The sequence below is a fragment of the Capra hircus genome, chromosome 16, assembly GCF_001704415.2.
Source record: "Capra hircus breed San Clemente chromosome 16, ASM170441v1, whole genome shotgun sequence".
Taxonomy (NCBI): domain Eukaryota; kingdom Metazoa; phylum Chordata; class Mammalia; order Artiodactyla; family Bovidae; genus Capra; species Capra hircus.
The window spans coordinates 54078719-54105677 of record NC_030823.1 but is presented as its reverse complement, the minus strand read 5'-3'; the positions used below and the strand labels follow the sequence as shown (position 1 = coordinate 54105677).

The following is a 26959-nucleotide window of genomic DNA, read 5'->3' as shown; positions in this document are numbered from 1 at the left end:
GCCCCTAATACACTCCACCTCCCCAGCACACTGTTCAGGGATCAACTGTAGTTTGTTTCTTTCAATCTGGCATTTAATAAACAGCATAATAAAGATGTTTAAAGTCACAAAAGAAGTTGCATGTACTTATAGATGTTTCTAGGACACAGATGTTTCTAGGACTCATAAGATACTATATTGAAAAGAATGAATCCTAAAACAATTACTAGAATGATGCTAGCATCTAAATCTTCCTGGTGACCACACACAAATGCGGTTTTAGCCCAAGTTGTCAATTTCTCCTTTCACTTCCCTCAGCTTCAGAGGGCTAGATCCTGAGCCATATGATAAACTCTGTTCTTTGCAAAATGAAACAAAACATGGCAACATGATTTAAAGAGCTTCCAGTGTTGTTTCCCAATGCTGTTGCTATATAAATGTGTCACAAAATGAATGAATCTGAAACGTTTTTATTTATTAGTATTAAGCCACCCTGGTGATTACTTGATATATAAATATGCAATATATATTATAAATGACTTACTCTCCTCCCCTAATATGGAGGAGCACTCTAAATCTCACAATCTTCCAGAGGTTATTTTCTTCCCTGGTTCCAAAAGAAGTACCATATCATCTCAAATTTGTATTCTTGAAGCACAAAAGACCTTTCAAATCTCTCAGGTCACCCACGCATTGAACAAATAAAAACAAGATGAAATAAGAATGATTTAAACAAAAGTAATATTTTCAAAATCTCACACTAGAAGGTACTAGTAAAGAGACTTCTCTGAATATTAACAAACCCTTCACTTTGGATAAGTGAATGCAAATTACTCTCAGTATTAGTCTAAGATTATAATATTTTATAATTCACTTGAAGTAAGAGCACTCTCATCAACAGAACTTCCTAAAGTATGGAGGTCTTTCCTCAATTTTCTATTTTTGCTGCATTCTTATATCCTACCTTTTCTCATACACACACTCCATCACAAACTTCAAAAACTTCCAGCAGCCACACTTACACCTAAGTACTGAATGATTACCCTAACTGCCTTTCCAGGGCCAAATCAACAGTTATCTAAATTAACTGACTTATACATTTTAACTGCATAAGAATGCTGCCTGTCATCCCAAAGTTGAGCTTCAGCAACAGCATCATATTTGTATAACACTGCTTATAAAATGTTAATGCTATTATAATTTCATATAAAAAGTAAAAATAAAGCAACAAAGGATTAATATTAATAAAAACTTTATACTTCAAATTTTATACAATTAAGCAAATGATAAATTCACTCATTCATGCAACAAATATTCTTTTAGTGTCTTCTGTGTATTAAGTATTTGTTTTAGGGGCAAGGGATACAAAAATGAACATGGAGCTTAAGTTTCAGCAAAGGTTAAGTTGAAAGTGCTTGGGGTGAGTGGCAAGGAATCATTAGGTAACACAAGAGCAGGTATGTTCAGTCTCAACTGGATCTTTAATTCACTTAGTGCAATAATTTAAGTGTTAAGGACAATAGAATCAAAGAACATGCTGGAAATAAGTCACTAAAGAGTATGCCTACAAGGTAAAGTGTAAATAGGCACTTTAAACTTTTTCAGTTGAGTACTCCCCAGTTCCTAACTTCAAATACAATGTGAAGTCTATCATTTACTTTATATATTTTGAAGAAAACAAATTTTAAGCATATTTTTAAGAAAACATTATTATGTGAAAACAATACCTATAATTTTTGATACATTAGTAGAGTTAAACCCTAACCATATTTATTATTCTCTCCTATAGTCATTTCATTTTCTTTGTATCAGAGCTATCAGCAAGCCTGCCATTTGAGTCCACACCAAAAAAAAGTCAAAAAACTTGGCAAATTCTAAAGCATGGGCAAGGATCAGGAACTTTTTTAAAAACCTAAGTATATGGGGTGGAGCCAGAGTAGCAGAGAATGATGGGAGTGGAGGGAGTGGACTAAGACTACAACTTTCTGTTTTTGAAGGAAGGACTCAACAGTACATTAACAACAATTTAATCCACTCCTATATTTAATCCTGGCTATGTCTTAGAAGTTGTTATTTCCAACAAGGTTAAAATCATTTGTGAGTTCTAGAGTCTGTGAATAAGCTGGAATGATGATCCAAGAATGGGTAAGGCAGAGTGGCTTAAAGGACAATGATTATCAGTATCTATAGTTATTGGGTAACTGATCTCATCATGAAAAGAAAATTTTAGACATAATACCATGGAAAATATTCTATATGCATCATGCTATTAAATACACACACACACAAAATCTAGAACAGGCATTTTCTTTGCAGATGTCAAAAGGTTTATTAACAAATAATACAGTACAATTTTTCCCCAGGAGGCAGTACCTATAGAAAGCACTGGTTAAACACAAAACTATCTCTTGGGGTGGTGGCTGTTGTTTTTGAAGAGTTGGGGAAAAGGGCACAGGAAGATACGTGGAAAGGAGATACACCAAAATCTTAATTCTGGTGGAATTCTGAGTAACCTTTCTTTGGTATTTCAGTAGTTTCCAAATTTTCAAATATGTAGTACATGTTAACAGTCGAAGAAACACTATTAGACAAAATATTTACTTAAATAACATAGCCAATTCTTCTAAAATAAAGCCTTTTCACTAATAATGGTGAAAGAGAATCATCTCTTTTAAAAATAAGCATCAAGAAAATGTTCACTCAAAAAATAAATGTAGAAAAGTCATCCTATAAAAGAATACCCAGAAACGTATCTGTTAAAATTTTTAAAACTTGCTCAAATATACTACTGAAAGGAACAAAAAAAAGGCACTATCAAATAAGAAATTTTTTAATAATAAAAATCAACTTATTTGAGAAATATACTAAGAATACAACTTCCAAATTAATTTCCAAAATAAGGCATTTTGCTAAAATACCATCTCAATAAATATGTTTAGAAACAATATTTTCCCAAAGAATTATGTTTTGTTTTATGTAGTGGTGTATCAGCAATCCCAAGAAAAACCAGAGGTTTAAGAATAAAGATCTTCTTAATGATATTCTTGGTATTTATCATAAAATACAGCTGAATGCCTTTAACAGAAGATGAAAACAACCTGTTCTAAAATACAACACTGAGAACTGCTAGTAATAGTAAGTATAACATACAAACAGAAAAATCTGTTTTGAAGGAAACAGCTACACTGACTAGTAGAAATAAATCCTTAAAAGAGTCAACTAAGACTTTTAACTGTATCTTTGAAAACAGCGTTGTATAATATATCCACAAAGATTCAACAAGAATACATGCCTTTATGGCTTTTTTCACTATGCTTTCTGATATTATGCTTTGTCTGCAATTCTTCACCAGAATGTTCCCTCTACAAAGATCATCAGCATTAAGATACTTCTGGGTGGATCCCCGAACTCTTTTGCCATAGACAATTAACATCCACTCCAGCACAGTCCCTCAGAAGAATATTCAGGGTAACAGATCAAATATGTCCTAACCCTCCTGTGGGAAACCCTAATCCTCATGTCATAGGTCCCAAAAAGCCATCACCCACACTGGGCTTCCCCTCTACCACAGCTGGTATCTGCTGCTTGTGGAATTTTATGGTGAAATAAGAGCATATCACAGTGACAAATGGTAGTGGCAGCCATGCTGCAACTTTCTGTTTAGAAGTTGTCTTCTTGCTTTTAACTGACAAACTTCTTCAAATCTCATCCAGGGACTCTGCAAACAATGGAAAACAAATTAGCGACATTGTACATGGTACATATTTAAGCAGTAAGAACATCTGTCGTCTGTCCCAGAGCTATCTTTGCCAACTGTCTGTACCCATTAAGAGGGGCCCATATACTAAGAACTAATGTTGTCCCTTCACCATAGAACAAGAAACTTCTGGGAACCAGATAACCAGTAAATGCAACAAAGGGCAAGTCATTATTTTTTGAGAGGAGACAGGAAGATATCAGACACCTTCTATAAAAGGCATGAGTAAAACCCAAAGGTTGTTGGAATGACCAAAATATCCCTTTATAAAGCATAACTGAAAGGTAAAAATCTACATTTACTTTTCATAATAAAGTAACAGGAAAGCTGTTACTGAAAAATATGTGGGTCTTCAGAATCATATACTTCCTCTGAAAACCAGCTTTATTATCTATTCTCTTAGACTTGGGATACGGAAATGGTAACCAATTTATCACCCAAACCAGAACACTTTTGAGAATAAAATGGAGGCTTTAATAATATACTTAGACAACAGGCATAATCTATAACTGCTCCAGGCAAAGAGAAGTGTAAGATCACTAGTCTGTTATGGAGATGTTATGGCATAAGCCCTATGTCTATACTGGGTTATTTGTATTTAGAAATGATCGCTCATAATAAAATTGAATGATGACTGTCAAGTATTTTTTCTCCAAACAATTTTACCATCAATGTCCCAGAATGGAACTCTTTGAAAAATTTACTCAAAAAAAACTAAATACAGGAACATCACTTTTCTCACAATCTACATGTACCAAATACCCTCTCTAGAAATATACTATTTAATACTATACCCAAAATAGGCTGAGAATCCCCCCCCCATTTTATCCACTGCTTACCCACTATTAAAGCTCTTAAGATGACAAATAACCCCCCACATAAACAAGTGGATGCTATAATCCAAAAAGAGAGTTTCATACCATCACAGTTATAAAAAATGCTTGCAACCAGGTGCCTTTCAATTTCCTTCCACAGCAGTGATTCTGCCTCTCCAAGAAGCAGGTTCTCCAATTCTTCAAAGTTCATTTTTTTAATTGCTGAGTGCCAATTATCCAGAATCCACACAGGAATGTTAAATGATGGTTGCCAACATGAAATGCCAGGATTCTACCATCTGCTTCCCCACCTCTGTAGTGGAGTTGTAAGGATCAGAAATAGACCCCCTAATTCACAAATACACAAACATTCTTTCAACATATTTATATTCACTGTCTCCTATGTACCAGACACACTTGTACTCATTCACTCTATCATACACTTTGCCAAGCAGTCAGTACATGTATATATGTATACACACTGGTATATGTATTGATATATGTTATCTCTATTTATATATATATTTATATATACACACATTTATATATATTTATATACATGCAACATACACACATGGATAAAACAAAACTATTTTAGATAAATTTAGAACTACCTAAAACAAAACAAATCTGAACTCCTTACATGGGCACAGTTCTGACAGAGAACTTCTATGTCTGCACATGTTTGTTTCAGTGTAAATAAAATTGATCACCAGGGCATAACAAGTGACATACTGCTCATGGTTAGTATCAGACACACAGAAATATACATTTCTATGAGTTCCCATGTTGTGGCCAGAAATAAACTCTCAGAACTCCTGTTGATACAATGGTTTATTTACGTTTCACAGTAAAGAGAAAACAGAGTAACTGCTGCTTTTAGCATTTTCTGCTGACAATTTATATTTCCAAAAGCAAACACACCTGAGATTTGTCCATCCAAACCCACTTATTAATGCCTCTAAAAGTTACTGTATACTTACCAAAGTTCTAAAAGTGCAACTTATTTTTAATTTGAGAAGAATTCAACAGATACCAAAAAGAAAGCAATTTCCCCATGTATATATGTAACAGCCATTTGACTCTGAGTCTAAAAATAAACTAACATTTAACCATTAGTGTGAGGAACTTACTGGCATCTTCAAACAGTTCTGCTGAATAGGAGCATCTGCATTTACAATTAAAACAGTTTTATAGAACAAAAGCCAGCCTCTGAACAAATGCACATAGTAAATGATCACAAGTGAAAACCGCAGAGATCTACAACACAATCTCAGTGCAACATCTAAGTGGAAGGCTCAGTAGAGAAACAGGTATTGTTATAGACATCTTTTAAAGTCACAGAGAACAACCAACTTGGGCAAAACAATAAAAGAGGGGCAAAAATACTCTTCCCTTCTAAGCCTGAGCAATTACCACCATGGTGGGATGGGAGGACAGCTGATCAACTGGGATTTTTCTGTTACATATGTTAAACTGAGAGTACCACTTCAGAGCACAGAGTAACCAGATTTAAATTTTCATATTTCATTCTATGCCATCACAAATATTAACTTTCTATTTAGAAAGATATTCCAAACTTGTTATGTAACATGGTATTTGGTCATACATACTAAATTATTTGACAGTGAAATCAAATAGTTGATTTGATTTCAACTATAGTTGACTCAAATCAAATACTGAGTCATCTCAATAGCAAATTGCTACAAAATATTATACTTACTGCTTCTTTAATTTCACAGGAGAAGACGTGTATCTGGAATTCTTCAGAACCATGGGAACTCTCTGTAAACGCAAAGCAATTGCTCTCTGTTGTCCCATCATGGCCACGTGCACAGAACAGTACCTTATAAATTGGAAAAGATGCTATCTCCACATTGTTGGATTGGTCTATGATTCTGCAAAACAGTTATGAGAAATGAGATTAAACATTAACTAGCAAAGAACAAAGGCAGTTTTATTAGGCCAGTAACATACAATTATCTTAAAATCACAAAAATAAACTGGTACTAATAATAACCCAAGAAAACAAATTATCTTCATATTTTTATTATACACACACACACAAATCATTTATCTTCTTTTCATAATTACTTCACTTTTGTGTCCTATGATCCAATTCACTTCATCTCAAAGCCAAGGATACACTGCCTGGTAAAATTAATGTCACCCATCCCTAAATACTATACTTCTTCTGTTATAGCAAAAGAAACACCCAGAAAAAAAACAGAACAAACCATCCCTGGAGAGCTCATTTCTATTTTTTTTTTTCCTATTACAACATCATGATTTATTAAAGCACAGAATTCTGTAAAACAAAGGGCCTTAACAGTTGTCTATTCTCAGCCAAACTTCTCTGTAAGTTAGCTTTCCTTAATAAAAAAACATGTTATACTTTAAATTAGTAATTTAACTGATGAGGAAGTTACCATAATACCTATTTTAACATTGAACAAATCTAACCACCTATTGGACATTAATGTAAAATCCTGACATAGAAATGATTTAAACCTTCTCAAAATAAATTCATTAAAATAGGTTCCCTGTGAAAATATGTAAGAATGAAAGCTAGTAAATAGCAGGTATAGTCTTTATATTTTATTAATCATAAAAGATACTTTTCTAAAGAGTCTAATAGAGACATTAACTGTGCAAAAGCTGATGAGATTTACAGTCTTAAATACAAGCACCAACATAGAAAGGATACTGTGTCAGTTCAGTTCAGTCGCTCAGTCATGTCCGACTCTTTGCAATCCCATGAATCGCAGCACGCCAGGCCTCCCTGTCCATCACCAACTCCTGGAGTTCACTCAAACTCACATCCATCGAGTCAGTGATGCCATCCAGCCATCTCATTCTCTGTCGTCCCCCTCTCCTCCTGCCCCCAATCCCTCCCAGCATCAGAGTCTTTTCCAATGAGTCAACTCTTCTCATGAGGTGGACAAAGTATCGGAGTTTCAGCTTTAGCATCAGTCCTTCCAATGAACACCCAGGACTGATCTCCTTTAGAATGGACTGGTTCCATCTCCTTGCAGTCCAAGGGACTCTCAAGAATCTTCTCCAACACCACAGATCAAAAGCATCAATTCTTCGGCACTCAGCTTTCTTCACAGTCCAATTTTCATATCCATACATTACCACTGGAAAAACCATAGCCTTGACTAGATGGACCTTTGTTGGCAAAGTAATGTCTCTGCTTTTGAATATGCTATCTAGGTTGGTGATAACTTTCCTTCAAAGGAGTAAGCATCTTAATTTCATGGCTGCAATCACCATCTGCAGTGATTTTGGAGGCCCCCAAAATAAAGTCTGACACTGTTTCCACTGTTTCCCCATCTATTTCCCATGAAGTGATGGGACCAGATGCCATGATGTTAGTTTTCTGAATGGTGAGCTTTAAGCCAACTTTTTCACTCTCCTCTTTCACTTTCATCAAGAGGCTTTTTAGTTCCTCTTCACTTCTACCCTAAGGGTGTTGTCATCTGCATATCTAAAAGTCCATTAATTCTACACTTAAGAGGATCATTTCTTTATGTAAACACAATCTCATTTATGAATTACACATGATATGTAGTTTAGGATCCATCTACATTATGCTTGTAACTGCATGCTGCTGCTGCTGCTGCTGCCAAGTCGCTTCAGTCGTGTCCAACTCTGTGCGACCCCGTGGACTGCAGCCTACCAGGCTCCTCCGGCCATGGGATTTTCCAGGCAAGAGTACTGGAGTGAGTTGCCATTGCCTTCTCCTTCATTTCTATTTAAAGCAATACCTGTCTGTTAATCTAAGTCCCAGGTCATTCATTGTTCAACAAAGACCTCTCTTACCCTAAAAAAGGTCAGAGTGGTTCCAAAGATGAACTTGATGAAATTTAAGAGGTAAAAGGAATTTGTGGAATTTTTCAAATATTTCTCTCACTTTCCCTGTATAAATCCTAAGGTTTTGCATTGATCTAAAACCTCAAGACTACTTCAGGATCTCAAGTGGTGAAACTAAGGGGTACCCATTAGGAATAGAGAGGCAAATCAAAACACTTAAATCTTTGTTAAGGCATGTTTGGCACTGTGAAATTCAACAGGTAACAGTGAAAGGCATTTTGACAGTTATAAGAGATATTATACAAACAGTCCATCTACAAAACCCTTTCCTGAAAAATCAATGCATTTTTACCAAAATCTTGTAAATTTGTATTGCTTTTATTTTGGTACTTAGTGCTTTTCCCACATTTTAAACTTCAGAGAATGAGGCAAATCAGAAAGGTTTTGAAAAAGACTTAAATCAGCCTTCAGAGAATAGTATAGGCCAATACTTTGGCCACCTGATGTAAAGAACTGACTCATTTGAAAGACCCTGATGCTGGGAATGATTGAAGGCAGGAAGAGAAGGGGACAACAGAGGATGAGATGGTTGGATGACATCACTGACTCGACAGACATGAGTCTGAGTAAACTCTGGGAATTGGAGATGGACAGGGAAGCCTGGTGTACTGCAGTCCATGGGGTGGCAAAGAGTCAGACACGACTGAGTGACTGAACTGAAGATACATTTAACCTAATTTCCTAGACTTGGTTCACTTATGGATTCATTCAGCAAATATTTACTAAAAACCTGCTGTGGACCAAAACTGCTCCAGGCAATGAAGCTGCAGCAGGAAGAAATACCAATAACCTGCTTCCATGGAACTGACATTCTAGCAAGGAAGAGAAACAATAAACAAACAAATAAATTTGTAATATCAAGGCAAAGAAAAGTACTTTGAAGGGAAAAAGGCCCAGTGAAAACAAAGAAGGATGGTTATGATAAGATCAAAGGAGGTTTATTTTGATAGTTTGACAGTTTCTTATAAAACTAATCATACTGTATGATCTAGCAATTACATTCCTTGGTATTATTCAAATGAGTTAAAACCCTGCACACAGATGTTTAAAGAAGCTTTATCCATAATCACCAAAACATGGATGCAATCACAACATCCTTCCATAGGCCAATGGATAAACAAATTGTGGTATACCCAGACAATAGCACGTTATTCAGCACTAAAAAGAAATGAGCTACCAAGCCACAAAAATTCATGTAAGAAAGTTAAATGTCTAATATTAGGTAAAAGAGGCCAATCTGAAAAGGCTATTTATTACATGATTTCAACTATATAATTTACTGGAAAATGCAAAAGCTATGGGTAACAGTAAAAAGATTAGCGGTTGCCAGGGGCTGTAGGAAGGGACAGCTGAACTGGCAGAAGGCAGGATTTTTCAGGACAGTGAAAGTACTCTACATGATACTCTAATGCTGGATACATATCATTATATATTTGTCCAAACTCACAGCATGTACACCACCAAGAGGGAACCCTAAGGTAAACTTTCTAAGGTAGACTTTCTAAAACATGTCAGTGTAGTTTCATCAACTGTAACAGATGTACCACATGGAAGAGGATGTTGATGGTGAGGGAAGTGTGTGTTTGGGGAAGGTGGGGGTGCCTATCTGGGATATGAGCAATCTCTGTACTTTCTGCTCAATTTTGCTGTGAACCTAAAATCACTCTCAAAAGTAAACCCTATTAAGAAAAACAGGGAGGAAAAAAAAGACTTCTTTCAATAAAAGGTTTCTTGAGGTGAAACTGGACAGAAGTGAAAGAGTCACTGGAAAACCAAGGAAAGCTTGTCTTGGGCAAAGTAAAGAGACCACACAAAAGCCCCATGGGAGGACTCCTGACTGATAGGTCCTACGGCAGGATTCATGACTACCTTTGAGAAAGGACAAAGAGGCTACTATGACAGGAAGAGAGCAAATGAATGAAGTACATGTGGTGACAGAAGCGAGAGAACAGAGAGGGTGGGAGAGACGATCAGGTCAAAGCAGATCATAAGGGCCAGACATGGTAAGAAAGAACTTCAAAAATAATCACAAGTGTGACTGGAGGACACTGATAGGCTAAATGTAGGAAAATAACAGTATCTGATTTACATTTAAAGAAATTCAAGGTTCAACATAAAGCTGACTCACTTTGCTGTTCAGCAGAAACAAACACAACATTGCAAAGCAATTATACTCTAGTAAAAATACTAAATAAAGTGTTAGTTGTTCAGTCCTGTCCAACTGTTTTGCAACCCCATGGACTGGCCTGTCAGGCTCCTCTGTCTGTGGAACTCTCTAGGCAAGAATACTGGAGTGGGCAGCCATTCCTTTCTCCAGGGGATATCTTTCCAACCTAGCGATCAAACGTGACTCTCCTGCATTGCAGGCAGATTCTTTACTGTCTGAGCCAGAAGGGAAGCCCAAATAAAATAAATGGGTTGTATTTACATATCCACAGAGCACAACACGCCACATATGCTGGCCGTAATTCTCTCCAACTAATAATGTGATGAATTCATTCCAGATACTATGCAAAACAAATAAATATAGCCAGGCCAAAAAAAGAAAAAAGAAATTCAAGATTCAGATAACATTAAAAATTACTCCAGCAAAGCATATGAGAAAAAGCCATTTAGCTTCTTTCTAGTCTGATGTAAAGAGCTTAAAATCTAGGGAACAGTCATTTTCTGAATCACTGTTAAATGACAAGGTAAAACACAAATCGTAGATATTTTTAGTTACAGGTGCATTTAGTATTCCAAGCAAATTTTACAAATGCCCCAAGCAAATAAGGAATACAGTCTAAACCTAAACATGTTTGCCTTGCACAGCTACAGAGTAAAAGTGAAGTCAAAGTAATTCCATGGCCTCGTTCATGATAAAATATTATCACCACTATCCAAAAAAAACTTCATACGTGTCTAAGGGCGGTAAAAAAAGATTAGAGCTTACCTCACAGAACCTTCTGGAACATTTGGCACATACAGAGTAACGGGAAAGGGGTGCTGACTGGAAGATTTCATAGTTGCCATTGCCCGTAAAGCTTCCACTTCATTACGTGGGGAAGAGACCTTCATACATCCTAAATAGGTCAGTTTGTTAAATAAAACACTATCCTCTTCAGGTATTTCACTTGGAGAAGATGGTCTGGGTGTAGAAATTTCTGAGGAAAGAAAAAAAGAAACACCCAAAAGTTAATGTAAAACTTCCCAGTATAATTTCACCTATTGTCCAAAAACAAATGAAAAAATTGCAAATAAAATTTAGGTCTCCAACTGACAAAGAATTAATCTCCAAAATATACAAGCAGTTCGTGTAGCTCAATACAAGAAAAACAAACAACCCAATCAAACAGTGGGCAAAAGACCTAAACAGACATTTCTCCAAAGAAGACATACAGATGGCTAATAAACTCATGAAAAGATGCTCCACATCACTCATTATTAGAGAAATGCAAATCAAAACCACAGTGAGGTATCATCTCATGCTAGTCAGAATGGCCACCATCACAATGTCTGCAAACAATAAATGCTGGAGAGAGTGTGGAGAAAAGGGTTAGAATGGTACAGCCACTATGGAGAATAATGTGGAAATTCCTTAAAAAAAACTGGGAATAGAACTGCCATACGACCTAGCAATCCCACTGCTGGGCATACACACCAAGGAAACCAGAACTGAAAGAGACAGATGTATCCCAGTGTTCGTTGCAGCACTGTTTCCAATAGCTAGGACATGGAAGTAATCTAGATGTCTATCAGCAGACAAATGGATAAGGAAGTTGCGGTACATATACACAAAGGGATATTACTTAGCTATAAAAAAAGAACACATTTGAGTCAGTTCTAAGGAGGTGGATGAAATTGGAGCCTATTATATAGACTGAAATAAGTCAGAAAGAGAAATATAAATACTGTGTATTAACACAGACATATGGAATTTAGAAAGACAGTAACCACCCTATATGCAAGGCAGCAAAAGAGACACAGATGTAAAGAACAGACTTTTGGATTCTATGGGAGAATGCGGGAGTGGGATGATTTCAGAGAATAGCATTGAAACATGTATATTACCATATGTAAAACAGATGACCAGTACAAGTTTGATGCATGAAGCAGAGCACTCAAAGCCAGTGCTCTGGGACAACCCAGAGGGATGAGTGGGGAGGGAGATAGGAGGGGTGTTCAGGATGGGGGACACATGTGCACCAGTAGCTGATGAATGTCAATGTATGGCAAAAACCATCACAAAACTGTAAAGTAACTGTACTCCAATTAAAACAAATTAATTCAGTTCAGTTCACTTCAGTCACTCAGTCATGTCTGACTCTTTACAACCCCATGAACTGCAACATTTCAGGCCTCCCTGTCCATCACAAACTCCTGGAGTCCACCCAAATCCATGTTCATTGAGTCGGTGATGCCATCCAACTATCTCATCCTGTCGTCCCTTTCTCCTCCTGCCTTCAATCTTTCCAAGCATCAGGATCTTTTCAAATGAGTCAGCTCTTCACATCAGGTGGCCAAAGTACTGGAGTTTCATCTTCAACATCAGTCCTACCAATGAACACCCAGGACTGATTTCCTTTAGGATGGACTGGTTGGATCTCCTTGCAGTCCAAGGGACTCTCAAGAGTCTTCTCCAACACCACAGTTCAAAAGCATCAATTCTTCGGCACTCAGCTTTCTTTATAGTCCAACTCTCACATCCATACATGACCACTGGAAAACCCATAGCCTTGACTAGACAGACCTTTGTTGACAGAGTAATTTTGCTGCTTTTGAATATGCTGTCTAGGTTGGTCATAACTTTCCTTCCAAGTAGTAACCATCTTTTCATTTCATGGCTGCAATCACCATCTGCAGTGATTTTGCAACCCCAAAAAATAAAGTCAGCCGCTGTTTCCCCATCTATTTGCCATGAACTGATGGGATCGGATGCTGTAATCTTTGTTTTCTGAATGTTGAGCTTTAAGCCAACTTTTTCACTCTCCTCTTTCACTTTCATCAAGAGGCTCTTTAGTTCTTCACTTTCCGCCATAAGGATGGTATCATCTGCATATCTGAGGTTATTGATATTTCTCCCGGAAATCTTGATTTCAGCTTGTGCTTCTTCCAGCCCAGAATTTCTCATGATGTACTCTGCATATAAATTAAATAATCAGGGTGACAATATACAGCCTTGACATACTCCTTTTTCTATTTGGAGTCAGTCTGTTGTTCCATCTCCAGTTCTAACTGTTGCTTCCTGACCTGCATATAGGTTTCTCAAGAGGCAGGTCAGGTGGTCTGGTATTCCCATCTCTTGAAGAATTTTCCACAGTTTATTGTGATCCACACAGTCAAAGGCTTTGGCATAGTCAATAAAGCAGAAATAGATGTTTTTCTGGAACTCTCTTGCTTTTTCAATGATCCAGTGAATGTTTTCAAATTTTAAAAAATTTAGGTCTCTCTGTGTTTTCATTTATTTTAATGTTTATCCTACCTTATGAGTTCTTGAATTGGCCATTTTGTACTTCAGATCTCTCAAAGTATTATCTTACTTATCTATAACTTGTTTAAAGGAAAGGGAAAAAAAGTCTAAACTTAGTATTTTAAAAAGTCAAAAATACAGAGTTCAAATGATATAAAACATTGAGGAGAAAAAACTATACTAAAGACAGTGTAAATGTGCCAAAAAATAATGAAAATAACATCAAATTTATTAAGCAGCCTAATTTCCTAAGCAAAAATCAACAATGTTAAGATATTCCATCTCACACTAGTATCAACAAAAGTCAAACTCCTTATTTTGTTCCATCCTGGCTTGCTGGCTTCTACAAAAGTATCCCAATGAAAATTTTTTCCTCAAAGTAATTATTTTGATGAATTATCCTATGACTGCTCCCCCATTTCTTTTTTTAAAAAATCCACTTTAATTCTAGCAGAGCATGCACGTAGCAAAGTCCCAACTGTGGTTAAAGAGCATTCATCTGCATATATCAGGTAGTATGAAGCTTCCCCTCCGCATTCTCCCCATCCGCACCTAAAAACCCCATTCAGCTAGTCTCCAACTCTTCCTGTTATCCATGCTGTACAATATTAAGCATGCCTGTTTCACCCAAACTAGATCCTTGTGGCATGCTCTAATTCTCATTAGCAGGATTATACTTACAGGATATTAATATATAATTCACAAAAGCCATTCTAAACCTCCCCACTCCAGCTTTCAATAAATCATGCACCCTTCACCACTTTTTTTTCTATTCAAAAACTAAAGCCATTCAAAATGAAGTATTTCATCTACCATGTTCTTCAATCACTGAAGCATGTTTCTCCCTGCTTTGAATCAGTTCAGTGTACTTTATTTCAAAAGAGACAAAAAACTACAAATACAATATAAAAAAAAGAAAAGAAAAAACTACAAATACACTTTAAGACTGAATGTTAAAATGTTATGTGTGTGTATGCACAGAATAAATTTTGTTAACCGAGCAAGTACTTATGCAAAAACAATTACATGCGAGAGCCACTGGTAAAACCAGGCTTCACTGACTGATGAACATGGTATATGAAGTAGTTCAAATGGTCTAACTTATGTGTAACTGGAGTCCTACACAAGAGGGAAGGTGTGGGAAAAGCTTTCTAACGAAATAAATATTTTATAAAATCTGTGTAATGCACTGGTTCATGAAACTCTGTATACTCCAAATAAAAAGCAATACACAAATGTATGCAAAAACGACAGATGGCAAAATCAGTAGAGAAGACCTCTTAAAATAACTATTATAAGTATGGTAGAAGAATTAAAGAAAAACACCTAACAAAAAGAGGAGAAAAATCGAAGACAGAAAAAAAAGAAATTCTAGAGCCAAAAAATCCAAGAGCTGAAATGAAGGATTCTCTTGGTGAATATAACTAATTCTAATTTGCCTAAGAAAACAAGAATGTTAAAGAAGCTCCTTATATTATCAAGAACATAAGAAGAATGTTAAAGAAAAATGAAACTAGAGGGAAACTGAAGAGCACCAAAAGTCATACATACGACTTTTTCCTTACTGTTTAACTTCTTTAAAATACAACAGACTGCTGGTTATATCCATTTGGAAATCCTATAAGTTAGTATGCCTAAAATTGAATTCATTAGATGTCTATTCAACTATTCATATCTTGAAAAACTCTTAGATTCATCCTACTTTTCTTTGGCTCATTACCCAAATTACTAAAGCAGTAACTTTCAGCTCTTCTTTTCTCCAATTTATTACCTACACTTCAGCCACCAAGATTTCCATAAAGATGGGGATGACCCAGAGAGATGTTATGGGGAGGGAGGTAGGAGGGGGGTTCATGTTTGGGAACACATGTAAGAATTAAAGATTTTAAAATTTAAAAAATAAAAAAATAAATAAAATTTAAAAAAAAAAGAGTTAACCTAGTAAAGTCAATAAATAATGGAAGAGACTCACAAAAAAAAAAAAAAAAAAGAAAGAAAGAGAGAGGAAGGAAGGAAAGGAGGGAGAGAGGAAATAAATTAGATATACCATGCAAACAGATACACCACGTAAACACTAATTGCAAGAAAACCAGAATGGGTATATTAGTACCAGAAAAATCAGATTTCAAAACAATCAACAGTAACAGGAGAAAAACAGACCTTTCACAATAACAAAAGGGTCAATTTATAAGAAAAACGTAATTTAAAAAGTGGCTATGACCCTAATACCAGAGCTTCAAAATACCTGAAGAAAAAACGAGCAGAACTGAAGACCCTCAAACTGAGCCAGTCAAGCCAAAGTAACAAGTCTATTACAGCTTCTATCTATTAACTGAAAACAGTGGGCAGAATATAAAAAGTAACTACCTTAGGACTGTTTTTGTTTTGCTTCGTTTTTTTAAAAGCAAATAACAATAGACAAATTGGATAGAGAAGTCAAAACCTGAAGGACTACCAGTATAGTACGGAATTTCCTTTTATATTTTTTCATCCTTTGTATCTCATATTTGATCTAAGGGCAGCCCAAGTTGCAGAACTGTGCAGTGAGCAACAAAACTTCAAGAGAAATCCAATCTACCTGGCCAAAAAAAAAAAACAACCAGAAAAAGGAGTCCTTGTAAACCACAGAGTGTTTGGGGAGTTATAACATTTCTCTCTCTCTCTCTCCTCTCCCAGTTCTCAGAGCTGCAGCAGTGTAGGGGCGGGAGGGGTGGGGGGCGGGGCTGGTACTACTGGGGGAGACAATGGAGCATCTACAATTCCAGGGAGAAGAAAAGAAACCTGAAAAGAAACCTCTCAGTAGGTAAAACACCCAAGCAAGGGCCAAGGCTCTTGTGGTTCAAAAAAGAAAAAGGAAGCCTCTGCTATTTTTTTTCTTTCTTTCTCTCACCACTCTGTCATGAAGTTGACTCTAGTCATACAAGACCACATAACAGCACAAAGCAACAAAAACTCTAAGTAAGAAACCCATCTTTCTACTTAGGGGAAGAAGGAAAATGGGCCCTAAGAAGCCAAAGAGTATGGGGGGAACCGTGAGGAGGAGAGTTGGAGTAGGCAATCCCCTAATTCTGGTTTGAACTAACATAAGTCTTGGGGTTCACCACCATGCTATACATGTGTGGAACAGACCAAAGAAGCATAGCAAAGGTTTTAGAACTGACTGACTTTGGAGCCAGAAAGCAAGACAGAACTTGCAGTCTGGATGCAACCAACTGGACTGCCTGCTAAAATAAAATCAACATTCTTCAGAGGATTTTACCCGGAAACACAATCTCAATGTAAGAATCAGAAAGTGTGGAAAAAAATTCAATTACTTAACAACAACAACGACAACAAAAATCAAACAAAGGTGACCACCTGTCAAGGGAAAAAAGCAGTTAACAGATACCAATACCCAAAAGATGCAGTTTCTGAAAGCATCAGAAAAAGACTCTAAAACTGGTTTTATAACCATGCTCTGTGGCATAAAGGTGAAAAAATTCCGAATGAATGAAAATATTGAAATCTGCAGCTAAGGAACAGAATATGTAAAAAGGAACAAGGTAAACTTAAAACCAGAGAGAGAGAATATCTAAAATTAAAAATTCACTGGATGGGCTCAAAAGAAAGGAGGTAACAGGACTAAGAGCCAGTAAACTAGAGCGCAGATCAACAGATATTTTCTAAACTAAAGAAGAGAGAAACAAGATTCGGAAACAATGAAGAGTCTTAGGAATTGTAGGAAAATGTAACACTTTTGCTGTCTTAGAGGAAAAGACTATGCATAAAAAAAACTTCCAAATTTCATAAAAGATACAAATTTACAGATTCAAAAATCTCAATAAACATCAATAAAGATAAATCCAAAGAAAATCATACCCATATAATCAAACTGCTGGAAAATGAAAATATTAAAAGTAGACAGAGAAAAACAGTATGTTACAAATAAGGGAACAACAAATGATTCAAATGACTGCAGATTTCTCATCAGAAACTATGGAGAAGAGAAGACAGCAGAACAACATCTTCACAGTACTCAAGGAAAACAACAATTCAAAGAATACTGACTGCTCCACAGAATTCCAGGGGTTAGGTACGTCAATGGAGAGAAAGGGCCTACACCCTGCCCACGGCCCATTTTAAGCAGATATGTTATAACTATCGGGCTCAGACTTAAAATTGTGTATAATTTTATTTTGAGGGTCAAGATTTCCAGAACTATTGATGATGACAAACATTTTATTTGGTACTCACTTTGTGCCACACATTTTATTAATACAAAATACTTTCTATGGATGATACGGATGGTATCATTTAAGCTTCTAAATCCCTATGAAATGGTTTCTATTTTATCTCTATTTTACAGATGAGATAACTTACCATTAGAGAAGTGGAATAACTTGCCCAAGCCACAAATAGAGCCTGGATTCAAACCCAGATCTGAGCTCCAAACATGTCTTAATCGCTAAAAGAGGTCTAAAATAGAACGAATTAAAAGCAAAATGAAGTATATTCTGCTCTTAATTATAGAGAGTATCAGCTCTTCAAGGGAAAGAATTGTTCCATCCTCTTTCTAATCCCAGCACTTGTAACAGTCTCTAAAAGACTAAACACTCAATAATACACCAAACAAATCAATCGGTAAATAAATGAAATTTTTTAGAGTTAGTGATCCTTTCAGCAACCAAGTAATGGCAAACACACATCTCTGGACACCACCTGGATCCTATTCTATCCACAACTAAATGTATCATAACTGCAGCCTTCATGACGAGTAGAAGTCCTCAGTTAAGGAGGCAAACAGTAAAATATTTTTTAGCAAGCCAATACTTTTAGATCTAGTAAAATCACACACCATTGCAATAAGTTCATATCCTTATAAATTGTTTTATACAAGTCATTCTTTTTCAATTCTATTATCCCTTCCTCAGCAGAAAGATGCAAAGAGTAACAAAGAGCATGAAAGAGAAGACTCATTATGTAACCAAACAGTATTTTAGTAAATTGCTGAAAATTAGCAAAAAATTCCCTGTACAGCTGAATCCAAGTAGCCAGGATACACGATTATCAAATGACAAAAACCAAAAAGTTAAACAATGAGTTAAACCAATGATGTTTAAACAAAAGCATTTATCTATTCAATTTTACCACTGGCAAACTACATATCTTTAATATTCACTTCAGCCCATTTAAATATAGATACTTTCCAGGTAGTTCCTTACCACTGAAGTTAGGGGTTATTTTAAATTAACCACAAGAATTCTCTTAACAAAAACTGTAACTATGAAGGGCAGCTGAAAACTCTTGTTTTAGTTCTTTCATGCTACTGTATAACAAAATACCACATGGGTGGCTTATTTATTTCTCGCAGCTCCGGATGCTGGGAAGTCCATGACTGAGGCTCTGGCAGATGGCTGTCTCATGGGAGCTCACTTTCTAGACAACATCTCTTCACTGTGTCCTCACACTGCAGGAGGCACAAACTAGCTAGCTTGTAGCACTTTGGCCTAGATTTATACTTAGCCTACATAAACATTCAGAAATGGATTTGCTGCTGCTGCTGCTGCTGCTAAGTCACTTCAGTCGTGTCCGACTCTGTGTGACCCCATAGATGGCAGCCCACCAGGCTCCCCTGTCCCTGGGATTCTCCAGGCAAGAACACTGGAGTGGGTTGCCATTTCCTTCTCCAATGCAGGAAAGTGAAAAGTGAAAGTGAAGTTGCTCAGTCGTGTCCGACTTCACAACCCCATGGACTACAGCCTACCAGGCTCCTCCGCCTATCAGATTTTCCAGGCAAGAGTACTGGAATGGGTTGCCATTGCCTTCTCTGCAGAAATGGATCACGCAGCCTTAAATCAATTGGGACGCTATCTCTTCTGCTGAGTGACTTAGTGAGGAATCTGAATATAACCAAGACCAGCATGTATTGATTCATGTCATTCCCTTGACCACAACAAAATGGTTCAGTTGGTCCAGAGAAAAATTTACAACTTTTTGTTCCATGGTTAAAACACCAGAGCCTTTCTCGCAACCACCAGGTATAAACAAATCATTTACCCTTACTTATCAATTTCTGCTACTAACTAGCCATGACATGGAGAAGACCAAAGCTGAGTAGTTTACAAAGAAATATTACCAGAAACCAGATCAAACCACACCTCCAGTGTTTAAACCAGTAGGAGTTGGGTTGAGGTGGGTTTGCCTTTTCCTGGTCCAAAATCATTTTCACTTATAAGGCTGGTATTCCTACTATAAATCCTACTTATTCATGCATGTATTTATCATTTATTATACTGTAATAAACACTTTTACAGTATTATTACACTGACGGAGTTGATATGCTATTTTACTTAGAATTTTCACAAATTATAATTTAAAATAACTGTATTTAATCTGAATAAGAAGGCACATCATATGAAAGGATGTATATATTAATTATTCTTTGATACCCAAGAATTTATTCATTTGTTAAGCTTTTATTGAAGATCTACTATATTCCAAGTCATCGTTCAATCACTAAGCCATGTCCAACTCTGTGAACCCATGGACATCAGGCTCCCCTGTCCTCCACTATCTCCTGGAATTTGCACAAATTCATGCCCACTGAGTCGGTGATGCTTTCCAATCTTCTCATCCTCTGCCACCTGCTTCTCCTTCTGCCTTCAGTCTTTCCTAGCATCAGGGTTTTTTCCAATGACTTGGCTCTTCACATCAGGTGGCCAAAGTATTGGAGTTTCAATTTCAGCATCAGTCTTTACAATGAACGTTCAGGGTTAATTTCCTTTAGGATTGACTGGTTTGATCTCCATGCAGTCCAAGGGATTCTCAAGAGTCTTCTCCAGCACCACAATTTGAAGCATCAATTCTTCAGAGCTCAAACTTCTATATGGCCCAACTCTCACGTCCCTACATGACTACTAGAAAAACCATAGTTTAAAAAAAAAAAAAAAAAAAAAACCATAGTTTTGACTATACAGACCTTTGTTGTTAAAGTGACATCTCTGCTTTTTAATATGCTGTCTAGTTCCTTCCAAGGAGCAAGCGTCTTTTAATTTCATGGTTGAAATTAATGGGTAAACTGAGTACCACAGCAAAGTGAGTACCCAGACATAGTATCAGTTCTCAAACAACACTGAGAGTGATTTTAAAGGTAGAGATACAAACAGAAGCTTAAGAACCAAAGCGGGAACTCTCAACCAGAACTGTAAAGTTGGTGGCCTTGATCTTAGAAAATTAAGCTAATAAAATTTTCTGATTTTCATCTTAAAATTTTCATCATCACTTTTTCTCTTACAGTTTCTAAGAGTTCAACACAGTACCTGTATTTGATGGATCCAAAATTAACTGAAGAGATGGCTTATTTGTTTGCCTGGCTGAAATATTTCCAAATGAATGGTCTGAAATCTCACTGCAACTTGGACAATCAACAGGAAGGCTACTTTGCCCCTTCTCCGAATCTCTCAAAATCTCTTCCATGGCTTTTTCCAGTTGTTCATCACCATTAGAAACTATCTACAGACAAAGGAAAACAATTCCTTTCAATCATAATATGGTTCTAGAACTTAATAAAAAAAATAGTTACTGAATACCAAGAATTAGTTGTACTAATTTCTTGAGATATAACAGAAAAATCTGAGTTTAAAAAAAAACAAAAAACAATAGAGGACTATTAGTTTCAGAAAAGGATTCTCCAGAAACACCTAAGGCAGTTTCCAACTATATTTGGTCTAAGAGCTTACTTACAGAGATTTTTGGGGTTTTTTTTTTTCTTCTTTTTTTACCTTTTAGTAACACATTCTAAAAATCAAGTAATCCTAAATTTATGTGTTTTAAAGAGAAAAATGGATAAGTTTAAATAGACAATATACAGTGTTAATATCATTTAAAAGGTCATATTTTATGTTATCATAACATAAATATGTTTGTGATCTCTTTATAAATTTTGCTTGAGCAGCCAAGGAGTATCGGTAATTTCCTTGTATTTAAGTTGGCTGACCTTTTTCTTAAAAGCAAAGTGAAACACACCAAGCATAAGTAAATAAATGCCTTAAGCACATTAACGTGAAAACAGAGTTAAATGAATTTAAATAGCTATTTATTTAAATATAGATAGTTCAATAAATTTAAAGGAATCTATTGACTATTTTAATGAAATTATAAAACTATATATCCTCAACATTATGTAAATGAGTACTTAATCATCTAATTTTTATAAATTAGATGTTTTATTAGATTGATATTTTATTAGATTAACATACTAACATACCTTTGTATCATAACTAATACTAAATACAAGTCATAAATAATGTATAGCATTTTAGGCTAATTTCTCTCTCCCTATATCTAGAAGGTGGTTATGCAAGTCCCATAGATATATACCTGAGTTTGTTTGGTTTTATTTATAAATAAGAAAACAGTTTTCATTTGGTCAAACACTATACATATATCTGTTTGCAAGAAAAAATATATATATATCACATACATACTTGAATTGGTAAACAGCTTCAAAGAAAGACTTTTTCTGATAACTCAAACGTTATGCTGCCTAACAAAAAGGCAACATAAAAATGAAAAATAAAAAGGACCACATCTAAATAAAATCTCAATGACTAAAATTACAAAACATATACTTAAAAAATATTCAGACAAGAGTTAATCACACAGATGAATGCTACAAGCTGACTTAAAGCATAAAAATCATAAAGCAAAGTCTCTCAAGTGAAAGTAATACATAACTACATATTTATATAAGTCATTTTTAAAACCCAGCAGCAGTAAGAGAGGCAAAAGTATTCAGATAAACTAAACTGATGTAAGATTTAACCATTAAGTCTAACTTGCCAATTATCCTTTCTCTTCTTTTTTCCCTTCTATTTCTTCTTTCTGAATTCTAAATGATAAACAACCAAAAATAAAATACTTTAAAAATAACAAACCTAACAATTAAGTCTCTGGATAAATCAAACATTGATTCTATTCTCAAAGTGAGTACTTGAGAAAAAAACTTTGGATTGTATATACTTCCTAAGATAAGTTGCACCTAGTTAAAAGGAATAATTTAAAATAATATCATTTGTAGAAAAGGAAAAAATACCTTCAGTTCAGGTTTTTCATCATCTTTTGTAGAAGTATCACCTCCATGCTGAGGAACCAAAACAAATTCTTCACTGTTGAGTGTAGTCACAGAATCCGATGACCCACTAACCTTCCGTAATGAAGCTCTGACCTCCATTTCAGTTCTGCAAACTTCTCTTTCCACATCCACCTGGTCAAAACCACAAGGATTAAGAAAAAAACTGGTAAATAAAAACATGAACTATTGAGTACCTGAATCAATTTTCTGGGGGCCTTTCAACATGGTTCAGGCAAGGAATTCTGCTGGCTAGATAATCATCTCAAAACTAGGGAGTCTACCTTCTTGGACTGGGCCACATAATAGAGATGTACACTGAGTTTCCAGACTAAAAGAACCATATTGTTCCCTGCACAACAACACAAACCTGCCCATATCTCAACTAAAAGGATTTACTACTATGAGGCATTCTCTATCTTTCTCTGAGAAATACTTTTTGTCCTTTTTAATAAATATAAAAAATAGGAAATAAGCTAGAAGTAAATACAAATTCACACACAAAAATACATTCACTGGTGACTTAATAACCAAATCCAAATGTCTGCATAACTTATCTCCTCACACTAATAAGCACTGTACCTTAAAATATTTTTTCTGTGTCACTTAAGTTGACTGATTAATACAGAATTCAACATTCTAAGCCATGTATCTTTTCCTTTCCAGACACAAAACCACTTATCTATAGGAAGCAGAAAATGGGGAGTGGGGGCGGGGTGGCAAGGGGAGCAAAGCTTTATACTGCACTCATGCAGCAGTATTCAAATACCATGTTCTATATAGATCTCTAGTAGCTCAGCTGGTAAAGAAACCACCTACAATACAGGAGACCCCGGTTTGATTCCTGAGTTAGGAAGATCTGCTGGAGAAGGGATAGGCTACCCACTCCAGTATTCTTGGGTTTCCCCCGTGGCTCAGCTGGTAAAGAATCCGCCTGCAATGCGAGAGACCTGGGTTCAATCCCTGGGTTGAGAAGATCCTGTGGAGAAGGAAAAGGCTACCCACTCCAATATTCTGGCCTAGAAAAACCTATGGACTGTAAAGTCCATGGAGTCGCAAAGAGTCGGACACAACTGAGCGGCTCACTTTCACTTCACACCATAGAAACTCAACATTCTCTGTCACTTCCAGAAATCCAAATATTCACACAACTAAATTTAACTGAACATGTACACTACGTAAGAGTCACTATACTCAACATTTGGGGTTACATGAGTGAATAAGGCAAACAAGATGCCTCCTCTCCTGGAGCTTACAGCTCGTGAGGAAACAAGCAAGTAAGGAAGGAAATCCCAAATCATTCAACAGGCTATGAAGAAAACACAACAGCCTAATATAGCAAAGAAGAGCTGTAAGGAGTATACAGACGACTTTAAGGGAGGTAGTAGGAAAAGACTCTCTGAAAGGGAAATATTTGAGCTGAAAGCAGGAAGATTAAAAAAAAAGAACCTTATGTTAAACAATCTGCTCAGTGACAAAGGGGTTAATAAGTCAGGGAGGAAGGACAAGTTCAGTTTAGTATAGTTGCTCACTAGTAGCCAACTCTTTCCAACCCCATGGACTGCAGCACGCCAGGCTTCCCTGTCCATCACCAACTCCCGGACTTTACTCAAACTCATGTCCATCGAATCGGTGATGCCTTTAATCTTTTCCAGCATAAGGGTCTTTCCCAGTGACTCAGTTCGCATCACGTGGCCAAAGTATTGGAGTTTCAGCTTCAACATCAGTCCTTCCAATGAATATTCAGGATTGATTTCCCTGAGAATTGACTGGTATTATTTCCCTGCAGTCCAAAAACTCTCAGGACTCTTCTACAATACCACAGCTCAAAGCATAAATTTTTCTGCGCTCAGCTTTCTTTATAGTCCAACTCTCACATTCATACATGACCACTGGAAAAACCATAGCCTTGACTAGACGGACCTTTGTTGACAAAGTAATGTCTCTGCTTTTGAATATGCTGTTCTAGGTTGGTCATAACTTTCCTTCCAAGGAGTAAGAGTCTTAATTTCATGGCTGCAATCACCAACTGCAGTGATTTTGCAACCCAAAAAAATAAAGTCAGCCACTGTTTCCACTATTTCCCCATCTATTTGCCATGATGTGATGGGACTGGATGCCATGATCTTCATTTTCTGAATGTTGAGCTTTAAGCCAACTTTTTCACTCTCCTCTTTCACTTTCATCAAGAGGCTCTTTAGTTCTTCTTCACTTTCAGGGTGGAGTCATCTGCATATCTGAGGTTATTTATATTTCTCCCGGCAATCTTAATTCCAGCTTGTGTTTCCTCCAGCCCAGAGTTCCTCATGATGTACTCTGCATATAAGTTAAATAAGCAGGGTGACAATATACAGCCTTGATGTACTCCTTTTCCCATTCGGAACCAGATTGTTGTTCCATGTCCAATTCTAACTGTTGCTTCCTGACTTACATACAGGTTTCTCAAGAGGCAGGTCAGGTGGTCTGGTTTTCCCATCTCTTTCAGAATTTTCCACAGTTTGTTGTGATCCACACAGTCAAAGACTGTGGCATAGTCAATAAACCAGTTTTTCTGGAACTCTCTTGCTTTTGTGATGATCCAGCAGATGTTGGAAATTTGATCTCTGGTCCCTCTGCCTTATCTAAAACCAGCCTGAACAACTGGAAGTTCACAGTTCACATACGGTTGAAGCCTGGCTTGGAGAATTTTGAGTATTACTTTGCTAGCCTGTGAAATGAGTGCAACTGTGTGATAGTGATAGTTTGAGCATTCTTTTGCATTGCCTTTCTTTGGGATCGGAATGAAAACTGACCTTTTCCAGTCCTGTGGCCACTGCTGAGTTTTCCAAATTTGCTGGCATATTGAGTGCAATGCTTTCACAGTATCATCTTTTAGGATCTGAAACAGCTAAACTGGAATTCCATTGCCTCCACTAGCTTTGTTTGTAGTGATGCTTCTTAAGGTCCTCTTGACTTCGTATTCCAAGATGTCTGGCTCTAGGTGAGTGATCACACCATCATGGTTATCTTGGTGGTGAAGACCTTTTTTGTACAGTTCATCTGTGTATTCTTGCCACCTCTTCTTAATATCTTCTGCTTCTGTTAGGTCCATACCATTTCTGTCCTTTATTGAGCCCATCTTTGCATGAAATGTTCCCTTGGCACCTCTAATTCTCTTGAAGAGATCTCTAGTCTTTCCCATTCTATTGTTTTCCTCTATTTCTTTGCATTGATCACTGAGGAAGGCTTTCTTATCTCTCCTTGCTATTCTTTGGAATGCTGCATTCAAATGGGTATATCTTTCCTTTTCTCCTTTGCCTTTCACTTCTCTTCTTTTCTTAGCTATTTATAAGCCCTCCTCAGGCAATCATTTTACCTTTTTCCATTTCTTTTTCTTGGGGATGGTTCTGATCCCTGCCTCCTGTACAATGTCACGGACCTCTGTCCATAGTTCTTCAGGCACTCTGTCTATCAGATCTAATCCTTTGAATCTATGTCACTTCCACTGTATAATTGTAAGGGATTTGATTTAGGTCATACCTGAATGGTCTAGTGGTTTTCCCTACTTTCTTCAATTTAAGTCTGAATTTAGCAATGAGTTCACGATCTGAGCCACAGTCAGCTTCCAGTCTTGTTTTTGTTGACTGTATAGAGCTTCTCCATCTTTGGCTGCAAAGAATAAAATCATTCTTATTTTGGTATTGACCATGTGGTGATGTCCATGTGTAGAGTCTTCTCTTGTGTTGTTGGAAGGGGGTGTTTGCTATGACTAGTGCGTTCTCTTGGCATAACTCTGTTAGCCTTTGACCTGCTTCATCTTGTACTCCAAGGCCAAATTTGCCTGTTACTCCAGGTACTCTTGACTTCTCACTTTTGCATTCCAATCCCCTATAACGAAAAGAACATCTTTTGGGGGGGTTAGTTCTAGAAGGTCTTGTAGGTCTTCATAGAACCATTCAACTTCAGCTTCTTCAGCATTACTGGCCAGGGCATAG

At 36.5% G+C, this 26959-nt stretch overlaps 1 protein-coding gene across 2 annotated transcripts in view; it reads right to left on the bottom strand.

The window, feature by feature from the left end:
- Positions 1-26959, bottom strand: part of RABGAP1L (RAB GTPase activating protein 1 like) — a 719827-nt gene that overhangs the window by 621573 nt on the left and 71295 nt on the right. For both annotated transcript variants that reach the window (XM_018060617.1, XM_018060618.1), the window contains exons 2-5: positions 22950-23120; positions 21175-21367; positions 11360-11570; positions 6275-6449 (exon numbers count right to left, since the gene is read on the bottom strand). In XM_018060617.1, coding sequence (XP_017916106.1) covers positions 6275-6449; positions 11360-11570; positions 21175-21367; positions 22950-23087 — 717 coding nt within the window. In that variant the 5' untranslated portion in view covers positions 23088-23120. The remainder of the gene's footprint in view (positions 1-6274; positions 6450-11359; positions 11571-21174; positions 21368-22949; positions 23121-26959) is intronic.